Below are 12,349 nucleotides of genomic sequence, written 5' to 3'. Positions count from 1 at the left end.
TTTTATGCAATTTGAACTGTCATATACAGTATATTATAGATGGCCTCGCAGCTTTGTGCACAGTGTGAAGTGCATTTGCTTTTATACGACTGTATTTAAGCTGGCATCGCTTGGCAGGTATGTAAATAGCCCTTCATTTAAAGGAGATGCATACCTTTATTTTCAGAACCACCCACTTGTGTTAAAGCAGTTTATACACAAATTGAAAGGTTTTTTTTGTTTGTTTTCAAAGAAATATCACATATAATCTCTCAAGTTTCCCATTCCATACGGAAGAAATCTTACAGCTAAATTGCAGTATTATGTTCTGCATGGTGTTGGGAGGGTCTTACATGTATGCCTGATGTGTGTCGTATTTCATTCTCACTCTTTTTCTTCAGAAAACTTAAAATTAGTAAGAAGAATAAGTAAGAAGACATGAACTGCTGTGCAGGCTGCTGCATCTCTATGCTTTCTGCTGCTGTACACAGGCTTGTGCTCTGCTGCATGCCCACTAGTTATGTATGAATGTCCCAAGACTGCTCACCCTTGTAATCAACATTTAACAATAGTATGCTATGTTACACACTCAGCGTTTAGTAAAGCAAATATCCCTTTGTAAACTAGGCTATTGATTGTGCTGTGAACACAAGATTAGCTTGTAGCAAAGAGGAAAGGTCAGGGCTCCGTGACTGCTGATGTAAAAAAATAATGAAAAAAAATGTGATTGCCAAAGTTTGTCGGTTATGTATATGTTAAATATATATGTATATGTAAAGAATAAATTATGCATGCAATGTCATGACCTCAGCTTTAGCCAGATCAGCTCCAATAAGCAGACCTCTGGTCAGAATGTTATTAAACTCTGCTGAGCCTGTTGGATGAGAGCGGTTTGCAGTACAGTACTCTACTGCCTTAGCCTAACAGTCAGCATGTAAAAGCCCTGAATTATTTAAAGCCATGAGAGCGTGTGCAAGTTCGCACTTGCTTACCCTACTGACTCCTTCTTCCTCTCTGTAACTCACCTCCACACCCTCTCTGCCTCACTCTGTGGGGTTGTAGTGAAGTGAAATATGTGTGAAAGGGACGGTGCTGGAGGGATGCAGCAGGTTTACAGCAGGCCACCGTCTGAGGCATTTTCTAAGGCTGTCGCTTGGAAAAGAAAACTTTGTAATCCAAGTCAAGAATCTTTTGGCCGAATTGGAAAAACAGTGAGGTTAAACACAAAACTATATAGATAGGAAGGAGAAACTGAAAGCCAGGAAGCCGGACAGATAGAAGAGAAACGACAGGGGGGAGGAGGACATCACATGCCAGCCCGGGGATGTTTTTGCGGAGGTGGAGGTAGACAGAAAGCAGGTGGATGTTTAGACTGAACGATAAGACAGCCTGGCTGACAGAACGCCTGATAAGCAGCCTGTCAGGTTTGGCAGGCTGACGGTGAAACGAGAGAACAGGGCATGGAGGAGAGGAAGACAGATGGGTAAAACTGAATAAAGGCAGCTCAGAAATTGTATGAGCATAATTTAGAACTGGTGTACCTGGTATTGAATTTGAGACTCTGTTAATGTAGAGCTACACTGAATGCAAATCTAGACTATTCAATTCCCTGTGTGTCCCCCAACTGGGACACGCAACGCTGACAGTTGTGCTGCTGAATGTATTTAGATCTTATGCTAACCCAGCATTGTGAGGGTGTTTGTTGTGATAGCTATCCTGCTAACCTCCGTGGGTATAGTTGTCACTTTGTGGCATTAGGTAGGGGCTAGCTCAGATCAGTTTTTAGCCATCCTCAGCAGCAGCCCAGAGTGAAATAGAGTTCAGTACTTTGATTTACAGCCAAACATCTATATAACTAATAAAATTCCCATCAGCTTAATCTGTACTTTGTGTCAATCTAACATGTTAAATTAAGATGCTGACAATGGTAAACATTATACCCCGTAAAGTTCACCATTATCTATCTCACAGTGCTGCTAGCACGGTTGTAGAGTGTTTGGTTTTCACAGTGTCATTGTGTACCTGTCTTGAAAATGACAGCATTGATATTTATCTATTTTATGTTATTGTATGTTATCTATTTTATGCTATGTACATTCTTGTCCTTAACCTGTACCCAATCATCCACCAGAGCTGCATCAAGGTCACATCTAATCTGCTGCTAACCACACAATATCTCTAATTTTTCATCCCAGGGAAACCCCAAAGCATCGAGAGCTCAGAGCGTGTCCAGCTGTCGGGGACGTACAACGTTCGGAAAGGGAAGCTTCAGCTACCGGTCAACCGCTGGACCAGACGGCAGGTCATCCTGTGCGGCACCTGCCTTATCGTCTCCTCTGTTAAGGAGAGCCAGACAGGGAAGATGCACATCCTGCCGCTCATTGGAGGAAAAGTACGTACAAGTCACAGAGCACAGCTGGCATCGCATAGTCTTCCTTCTTTTTTTTTTCTCATCCTGATGGTTTTATGGATATGTTATGTAATTTATGCTGTGGATCATGAACTCATAATGTCATATGACCTGCCAAAGTCACTTTTATTACCCTCTGCAAATGTCTCCCTCCACAGTGAAGTCTGTCCTTGATCACACAACTGTTTGTCCTTTACTTAACAGTTTTCAATTTTCTGTTTTCAGCCTTCTGCAGAGATATTTTTCTCCGTTTCTAATCTGCAGTCAAGACATGCTATAATGTTTATTAGTGTAATGGATCACCGTAACATCCAAGTGGCATTTTTTCTCTCTGCACTTTTTTAAACTGCCTGCCTAAAAATGACCTTTATCTGTTTATTGCTTTATGGATCTGTGTATCTGCAAGGCCAGTAATTATGCTCTATGGGTTCTCCTGAAAAGCCCTTTCTACTTGTCTGCCTGACACAAAGGACTCTCCATACAACACCACACCCAGTTTTTAAACATTTCTCACACAGCACATGACCTCTAGTCAACCATTCATCCACACAGTGCCTCTGCATGTGCCTGTGTGTGGCGTATGCATCTATTCAGACACCATAACTAGTCAGGCATTCATTCACAGAGTCCATGTGCTTGACTGTGTGTGTGACTCTGCGTGTCTAAAAAGTAATTTCACATACATTTATTCTTGCTTATGTCACGCACATGTGTTCATTATATGATCTCAGTGCTTCTGCTTGACTGAAGTTGTTTACCCTGCAGCCATTAAGCATCTTATTTTCTTCAACAGAAGCCATTTCAAATAAGCACTATTCTATTGAGACGTCCATGTGTCAGCTTTTCCTCCCATTGTCTGACTCCATAGGGGTGGGGGTTATCGTTAATTGTCAGAGATGTCAGTATATCAAACTCCTAATGTCACTCCTGGTGTGTTTTGTGTTGCAGGTCGAGGAGGTGAAGAAGCACAATCACTGTTTGGCCTTCAGCTCGGCAGGGCCTCAGAGTCAAACCTACTACGTCAGCTTTGACAGCTTCACGGAGCACCTGCGCTGGCACAGACACGCTGCCAAGGTACTGGGTGTGTGCATGTGCATGAGGGTTAGAGAAAGAGAAGGAGAACATGAGCATATGCTCCCCGGCACTACTTATGGGTCAGCTGCATTGTACATTAGAACATGCGTGGCTGCAAGCTGAAGTATAAAAAAATCTGGCTCTACACCGACCACAATCCCACTATGCATATATTTCACTGCTGGCCACTCTGTAGTATGCAGTATAACCCAAGTGTCTCTGAGTGCACTCGCACATGAACACCACTCATGGCTCTCTCTCTCTCTCTCTCTCTCTCTCTCTCTCTCTCTCTCTCTCTCTCTCTCTCTCTCTTTTCTCTCATTTGAACTCAAGTAGGCCATAGCCAGAAAACCTCTTTTCTAAATATTAACAGGGACATGCATGTCACCAGCACCCAGAGGGCCACTCAGAATAGGAGCCTGGATAGAAGCAGCACGTGCCCCAGTGACAACTGCTGAGCCTCTAGCTAACTCCGCTCTGAAAGGCTCAAGTTCACAGACTGTAGATTTTCTCCTTTAAGTTGAAGCGGACGTTTAAACTGTCATTTCATTTCAGATTGCAGCTTCTGTGTCTCTGTAAATTTGACTAACAAATCATCATGGGTTAACTGCTCTACGCACCTGCTGTTAACTAGATTACGCGATGATGTAATATGTGATGTTAGGTCGCTAACCTGTTGGACTTTCCCTCGACTTCTTCTGACTCACTAATCCTAAGAAGATTGGCTATTGAATGACATTTGACCCCTTAGCAGCAGGCTACACACACACAGTAAACCTGTAAAGACTTGTGCAGAAGAGATAATCCTGTTAAACTCCATGTTTCTCTTTCTCTTTCTCACCCCACCACTCTTCTTGTTTTCCTCCCCACCTCCATCTAGATGGTGTCCCAGAGAATCAACTCGGTAGACCTGTCCTGCTGCAGCCTGGAGCAACTTCCTCCCAACCTCTTCTACAGCCACGACCTCACCCATCTCAACCTCAAACACAACTTTCTGCCTGCCGACCAGCGGCTGCAGCAGTTGCAGAGGTACAGTGCCGTTGTAAATGTACAGTAAGCACACCTGAGGCTAAACTATAAGGAGTGGGGGAGGCAGGAAGGAGTGGAAAATACAAAAAGAGAGAATGGACTTGAGGGGGGCGTTACAGGTTGAAGAGATGGCACAGGGTGGTTTGGATGGGCTTGGCTTGGGCAAGATGAGACTTGAGAAGGTTTGAGCAAAGCTTAACATAATTTGGCCACAACAGGAGATGAGCTGGGTTGTTGTACAAGGAGGGGAGAGACAAAACACAGTGAGGCTTCACTGGACACAGCAGGTCATGGCTGGCTATTTGGACAGCTTTAGCTTTTGCCTGCAATTTGCAAGCCATCGATCTAAGCAGTCTAGGACCGAGGCCATTGGCACACACGGACCAAAGAGGCTAGCCAGGGCTGTGCCAGGCCAAGCCCATCGAGCCCAGAGCGCAGAGGGGTAGATGCATCTGCAGGGAAGCTTTTAATGTCCCTGGCCTCCCTCACTCTCTCTCTCTGTGGGCACCATCTGCTGCCTGCTTATCATGGTCCCAGATTAAAGCCCACATCCAAGACATATGTGTGTGTGTGTGTGTGTGTGTGTGTGTGTGTGTGTGTGTGTGTGTGCGTGCATGAATTTGCATCCATGTACGCACTGGTACACAGTGGCTGTCACAGCATCTCTTTCTGAAGATTATTGCCAAATAGATTTTTACCATTTAACTGAAAGAATTGTGTGAATCTGATTCCTTAGTATGTGTTTGCAGAATGGTGTGTGTGTGTGTGTGTGTGTGTGTGTGTGTGTGTGTGTGTGTGTGTGTGTGTGTGTGTGTGTGTGTGTGTGTGTGTGTGTGTGTGTGTGTGTGTGTGTGTGAGAAAGAGAGAGCAAGCGAGCAAGGGAGAGAGAGTTGCATGCTTGTATGCAACAGAAAAAGTGGCTGCAGGCTACAGATTTGGGGTCAGTGCATACAAAGTCTTGATACAGTATGGCATTCGATTTTTTTCTTTTTAAGAGGACTGAATGTACAGTAGTGTGTGTGTGTCTGTCTGTATGTGTGTGTGTGTGTGTGTGTGTGTGGCTGTGCATTTTTGCATGTTTTTGTTGAATGCTTGTTGTGTCTTCCTGACAGAACATTATGAGTGAGGTAGGAGGTCAGGATTTTATGATGCTCTACCATCATCATTTTTTTTAAATTTTTTTTTTAATCCTCTGGATAATGACCGGTGTTGAAGATGCTGCGAGGGAAATGTGAGGTTTTAAATCTGAGCAAGTGATGCACAGCTCCCCTGCTGGTCAAGCCAGATAACATCCATATTTAGCTTTGCCAAACCCTAAGTAGGCTCATCTGCATTTGACCCAGCATGAGAGAAAAAGAGGTCAGCAATGAGAAAGAGATGGATACTTGGCTGAAAATACAGGGGTTTTGACATGTAGAAACATGAAGCAGAGTTACTTGAGTACGCGCTTGGCCCTGAGAGACTCAAGTCAAAAGAGCTAGAGTCAAGAACAATAATACTCTGTGTGCAGCCTCTGTGAATGTGGGTGTATGTGTTTTGGTGTGGACAGTTGTGTGAGAGTCTGTTTTTGTTTCAGTATAAACACTGGCTTTCCCTGACATCCAACATGGGGTCATAGTGCTTTGTATTTTTCCAAGAGCAGTGGAATGTGTGAACCTGCCACATGCCTCTCCCCTTCTCTCTCTTCTCTGCTCAAAGACTAACCGATGGGTGATCTGCCAATCAGATATGCATAATCAGTTGTCTGGGATACTAGCTCTCTCCTCTGGCATGGGACTGCCTTCCCAGCATGCATCTCACTCTGAGACAGAGGTCACCACTCACTGAGGGTAATGGCTGATGTTTCCATATGCATCTGATTGAATCTTTGGCCTGTTTATTTACATATGTATGATAGTGCAGCAAGATACAAAGGACATAAAAGTCATGGAAATGAGGGGAGGGAGGAAGGGGTGAGGGAGGTCAGAATAGTGGCAGAAAGACAAAATTTGAGATGAAGGGGGTATTTAAGGCCAAGTTAAAGGATTAAAGTTGCATTATCTTTTTTTTTTTTTTTTTTTTGGCCAGCAGAAGATGTGTAAAACAATACTGACATATTGTCACCCTATAAAGTAGATACGCTGCAAGTGTTAGCATGCAGTTACCCGTTACATTTTCAGCAGACACAGAACTATTAACATTCATTTAGAGTTGTGTATCTAGTCACCTTCAAGAATATAAGTCCAATATTCACTCTCCCTTTACCTCTTGGTTGCTCTTTACCAACTCCTGAGAAAAATATCTGTCTTTTTATCTGCTAATGGCTCCACTATGTTCGTCAGCTAGTTTGGTGGTGGGCAGATAGTGTTCTGTCAGTTTATAAAACTTCTTTGCTGAAAAAAGCAGCTGTAGATACGTTAATGAGAGTGGAATCTGTGGGGAGGAAAACCAAAACACTGAGCTAAAAGAGGCTAAAAGGCGTCGTAGAGCTGTGAGGAACTGCTTATTTTGGGATAATTCTCTTTGTTAAGGATGATTGGTGCAGCTTTAAATACAGAAGGAAAGGAGAAAAGGAGAAAAGAAAATAGCATGATATGACAGAGCATGACACAGACAAGGAGAAAGTCTGAAGAGGGGGTATGATCATTACTCAGCAGATTGCAGAGGTTGATTTAATGGTGGAATGACATTTTCCCACACACCCCCACACACCCACTGTCTGCAGGAGTCACCCTCAGCTGGAATTACTTGGCCACCCTAATCAACTGCCCTGACGTCTTGGTTGCCTTTTTCTTCACCGCCATAATATACGGTGTGTCACCTGCGTGTGCACATATGGAGGAAAATCCGACGCCGTGCCGGTCGTGCCAGTTTAAACAGCTGCTCCATCCCACTGTGCTAATATGGCGCGCTGCCAATCTCCAGCGTGCCATAGCTGCTCTATCTGTGCACATGATAGGTGATAGCAGGTCGCATGTGTGTGTGTGTGTGTGTGTGTGTGTGTGTGTGTGTGTGTGTGTGTTTGTGTGTGTGTAGATAGATAAATAAAGACAGAGAGAGTCCTTCCCCTGCTCCGCCTTGTTCACTTGCCTCCCTCCCCCCTGAGGGGCTAACCTCTCTGAAGGTCACCCCTCTGCCATGGGACACCATGCCAAATGCCACTGGTCATTGGTGTTTGAATGAACAACACAGATGTCAATGCTGCGCTTGTTTGCTCAACAATCAAGTGTGAAGGTTTAGTCCTACTATTAAGGAGGGCTTTGTTTATGCATGTGCTGCATCTAACTGTGTGTTTTTCACTTAAACAAATTCAGTGTAAGCTACACTTTGCTACATTGCCCATAAATACATTCATTAAAGTATTTATGAACATCTTCTACTCTCTTGCAATATTGATGTTGACAAGATACAAGCACATCTCCAATCACTCTCTCATACTCTCTTCTCTTCTCTCCTCTCTTCTCCTCTCCTCTCCTCTCCTCTCTCACCCCTGTCTAACCTGTCATTATTTTCTGTCTTGTTGCAGGTTTTCTCGTCTGCGGAGCCTCAACCTGTCCAACAACCATCTCGGTCAGTTTCCCCTGGCCATCTGCGACATCCCAACCCTGACGGAGGTCAACCTCAGCTGTAACTACCTGGCCTCTGTCCCCAGCTCTGTGGGAGCTATGACTAAGTAAGTAACAGCAGGAAGTTGTTGATACAGACCTAATCTAAACTCAGAGACTGAATGTTCCTGAATCTAAAGTTCATGCGTATTGCAGTTTTGTTATAAATACAACTTAGCTGTTCTTCCTTTGTTAGTTATTGAATCATTGAGTTTGTTTGGGTGTTTACATTACTTCTCCCTGCTATTGGCAGCTTGTAATGTTGGTAATTTTCCAACTCTCTCACTTTTGTGGCAGGGGTTTACCGCTGACATGAGACCAGTGCTTGCACCAATGCCATCTGGGGCTGGAGTACCAGAGAATCTTTTCACAGGCCAAATGCATTTTTGCTAGTTTGACTATCAAACGTTTACATAGCCAAATGTTACCAAGCAACAAGCAAGTGGCATAACAACCACCATGGTGTACTTTGCTAGTTTCAGCATGTGAGCAAACAACAACACAAGTTGCATTGATCATCTGTGGTGCTTCCCACCGAAATTTTCCCCGAGTCATGGTCTTTCCCTGGTCTGTTTATTTTCTGGTTGACATGACAAAATTCACCCTTGTCCATTTTTACAAAAAATATTTATATATTATCTGTCATTATTAAACCATTTCTTCAGCTTGTTACTGGGCTAACCTGTTGTGGAGGAACCACTTGTGGCTTTTTCTTCTTGTATTTTGGTGCACGCCTTAGATTTTCCTTGTAAGCTTTTCGAATTTCTTTGAGGACTTCATTTCTAGTAAAACACTGACGCCTCTTTAATGGACCACTGGATTACATTTATGAATTACGTCACATGGTCCTAATGGTTGACAAATGATATTAGTTTTACTTGGTGGCAGTGTTACCCCGCCCCCCAAAAATTGCAGAATTCTTTTCACTAAGCCAACATTTTCAAGAGGATGGAGCAAAGCTGATTTTGCTGGCTGAATACCATTTTGTCTCATGGGAACATTCAGAACATTTTGGCTGTGCTCCAGTATCAGCCCCCTTGCCTGTGGAAAAGCCCTATTACTCACTCTGTGAAGGGGTGTGAGCAAAATGCAAAATGATTTTAAATGTTAATGAAATTCATATGTTATTATGTCGGTCCAATTTGCCCCTTTCTAACAATACAGGATATAGCATTGTTCTGTAATTTATCTTTGTCAGCACTGACAGCTTGGATAGGACATGTGCTTCAAACTGAAAGTTCATTTGAAAATAAATACACAGGTATGTGGGTTGAAACAAGGCTAGATGAGAAGTTAATCTGCCGGAATGATCTGGCATGCCTGTAAATTCCTGAAGTAGCCAGTAGGGTATTTATAATACTACTGCCATCTGCTGGATATTAAGTGTAGTGACTGGGAATGTTGAAAGTTAATACAGTGTCATAGATCCAGAACAACATTATCTGTGCAAACAAAGAAAAATCTGTCCCCTTTACCTCTTTCATGAATGAGGTCAATCGTCTAATCACATGTTCCTCTCAGTTTGCAGACGTTCCTGTTGGATGGCAACAGTCTAGATGAGCTGCCCAATGAGCTGGGTTCCCTCCAGAGGCTGAGTTACTTAGGCCTTTCCTTCAATCAGTTCAACCACGTGCCCCAGGTGCTGGAGCGTTTGGCCTCCATGGAGAAGCTGTGCATGGCTGGCAACAACCTAGAAACACTCACCCTGCAGAATTTCAGACTGCTCCGAGTCAAACACATCGACTTAAGGTACAAGTTATTATGAGATAGGGATTTTATCATTGATCTTTGACAACTTTGTCAAGATCAAGCATCACTTTAAATCCCTAGTCATACATGGTCCAAGCAGAGCGCTCAATGACACGTGTTTTCCCACTAATGATAGAAACAAAAACACTAAGAGGAAGCCAAAACACGGTCAGACAGCCAGACGGCACGGAATCAGGAAATCATTTGCCTGTTGTGGTTCCATCAGGTGTCTTCCCATTGTTTGGAGAAGCACAGAGCTTGAGTGACTTGCAGTATTTTCCAGTTAATGCTTCACTTTGCTTAAACAGGGTCAGTAAATAGATTTTCCAGCATTTCTCACCTGTTTGGGCAAAGATCACTCAGTATCTCTGATGAGGTTGCGGTCTTATTTAAACAACAAAGCTTTCTTATCCGTAATGCTAAAAAAAGTTAAATCAATGAGTTGATAGTCATCTGTCTCCCAGAAATGCCAAACATTTGCTGTTGTAAACTACTTTTCTCTGTTTCTCTGTTTAGCTTAAACTTCTAATAGCTTGATTGAAACAATTACTGACAGATCAATCAAAAATGAAAATCAACTGCCTGTTGCAGCCCATATCAAGTCACCTGGCATTTTTTGTTTTTATAAGTATAAAGTTAAATTAATAAGACATACAAACCTGCTTCCTTACACAAAAATAACATTAATGCTAAATTTATGGCCTGTTTTACTCATTTTAATCCAGCAGTTTTTTTTCAGAATGTCCCTTTTCCAAAGTCTGTATTTATTTCACAACTGCATTTTTTCTAGTTACAGTTGGCTTTTGCCAAATCCTGGTATTTGTTTATGGAACAGAATAATATATTTATGCATTTTATGTCTTATCAGTCTTTGCCATAAATGGTACTGTCAGAGCAACTGAAAGCCAAACAGAACTCAAGCAGCTGCACAGTATATTAGCCATCAGCCAAGGCATGTTCCCTGCCTTACAAGAAAGGCCACAGCCTGTGCAATTCAACCTGATCCAATTGGAGTTGTACCTTTGCCTCCTCCCTGCTCCCACTGTCAGGTTGAATAAAATCTCCAGCATGGTGCCAGATGAGCCTGACCTGCTGAGGCACGTGACCCAACTGGATGTGAGGGATAACAGGCTGACGGACTTGGACGCCTCAGTCTTCCCCAGGCTGGAGGTACTTCACTGCGAGAGGAACCGTATCGCCGGCCTCAAGGCCAAGGGTTGCTTGCTCAAAGGCATCTACGCCTCCAGCAACGGTGGGTTTGGCACGCAGGACTTCATGTTGTCTGCTAGGGCAATCATGTGTTTTTTAGAAAAGACAGATATCCTTCTCTCCCACATCAATGCCGTCTTACCTGTTTCTAAACTGAAACCACTGATATGAATCTTTCTTCTCTGAAGCTGTAACATATAACTCACCTCACCTCACTCTTGTCTTTGCCTTCATAACTATTTCACCCTGTGCTCCTCTCTCTACATGCATCCATTTTTCTCATCACTGCTGCAGTCTCATTGTCTCTCTATCATCCCCCTCTAACTTGTCACCCCCCTCCCCTCACCACCGCCACCAAACTCTCCCCTCCATTTTCCATCTACCTGTTTTGGTAATAGACCGCGTCTGTCCTTGCTGTAGGTTAATGTGTTTGGATTTCTCCCCACAGAGCTACGACAACTGGATGTCAGTCCTGTGCCCTCCAATCTTAGTTGCATGGATATCTCGAGGTGAGAAAAATCCCAGAAGTACACACATGCATACAAAAAAGGGAATGCAGCACTAATTGGAAAAACTATTTTGAAAATGTGGCTCATTTACAGTACACCCTCTGTGTCCCACAAGGGCACAAGAGCACGAGTTGTTGAGGGGGAGTGAGAAAATTTGTTATAAAGAGAGAACTGCATGACAGTGATAGGATATTGGAAAGTGTGGTGAAATGGGCTGTCATTGTTTAACTATTTCAGCGCTGACCTTTGACATGACCTTTGATTCTTGAGTGAAAGATAGGCTCCTGTGCTTAGCTTCTTTGTGGTCAATAAAAAAGGCGTGGACAAAGTGCTGCACTTACATTTTTAAGTCCTGAATTTATGTGGAAAAGTTTTTATTTTTGAATCTAACAGATAATCTGTTGAGAGTTGTGATTATTATTTGCTTTTTTTTGTCTGAAACACAACACATCTGAGACTTAAACTACCTAATGAAGTGACTCTAAAGTATTACAAAAACAAATAAAATAAAAAATAAAAAAAGCCAATTTACATCCAATTTACATGAAGGAAAGACAAGGCAGCAATTGTCTTTCCTTGAGCGGGACTGTTTGGAATTCAAACACATGCAGTTTCCTGCTACATGATATTCCATATTATTTGTGGCACTTTACAAACTAGACATAATTTATCATCATCATCATCGTTGTCACTCCCCGTCCTCCTGTAGGAACCATATGGATTCCTTGCCAGACTGGCTGTGTGAAGCAAAGAAACTGGAAGTTCTGGACGTGAGTCACAACCTCATCACTGAGCTCCCGGCACGG

General features: G+C 43.1%; 1 protein-coding gene across 1 annotated transcript in view; it reads left to right on the top strand.

Moving 5' to 3' along the window:
* Positions 1-12,349, top strand: part of LOC111231259 (PH domain leucine-rich repeat protein phosphatase 1-like) — a 42,531-nt gene that overhangs the window by 24,010 nt on the left and 6,172 nt on the right. Inside the window, exons 2-9 of the mRNA XM_022758306.1 lie at positions 2,175-2,371; positions 3,338-3,463; positions 4,344-4,492; positions 7,998-8,144; positions 9,598-9,825; positions 10,875-11,077; positions 11,483-11,543; positions 12,253-12,348. Of these exons, the coding sequence (XP_022614027.1) occupies positions 2,175-2,371; positions 3,338-3,463; positions 4,344-4,492; positions 7,998-8,144; positions 9,598-9,825; positions 10,875-11,077; positions 11,483-11,543; positions 12,253-12,348 (1,207 nt within the window). The remainder of the gene's footprint in view (positions 1-2,174; positions 2,372-3,337; positions 3,464-4,343; positions 4,493-7,997; positions 8,145-9,597; positions 9,826-10,874; positions 11,078-11,482; positions 11,544-12,252; position 12,349) is intronic.

This window comes from Seriola dumerili, unplaced genomic scaffold, assembly GCF_002260705.1.
Source record: "Seriola dumerili isolate Sdu_G_001 unplaced genomic scaffold, Sdu_1.0 BDQW01000291.1, whole genome shotgun sequence".
Lineage (NCBI taxonomy): Eukaryota > Metazoa > Chordata > Actinopteri > Carangiformes > Carangidae > Seriola > Seriola dumerili.
Note: the sequence above shows the minus strand (reverse complement) of the source record. Positions and strands in the feature narration are given on the sequence as shown.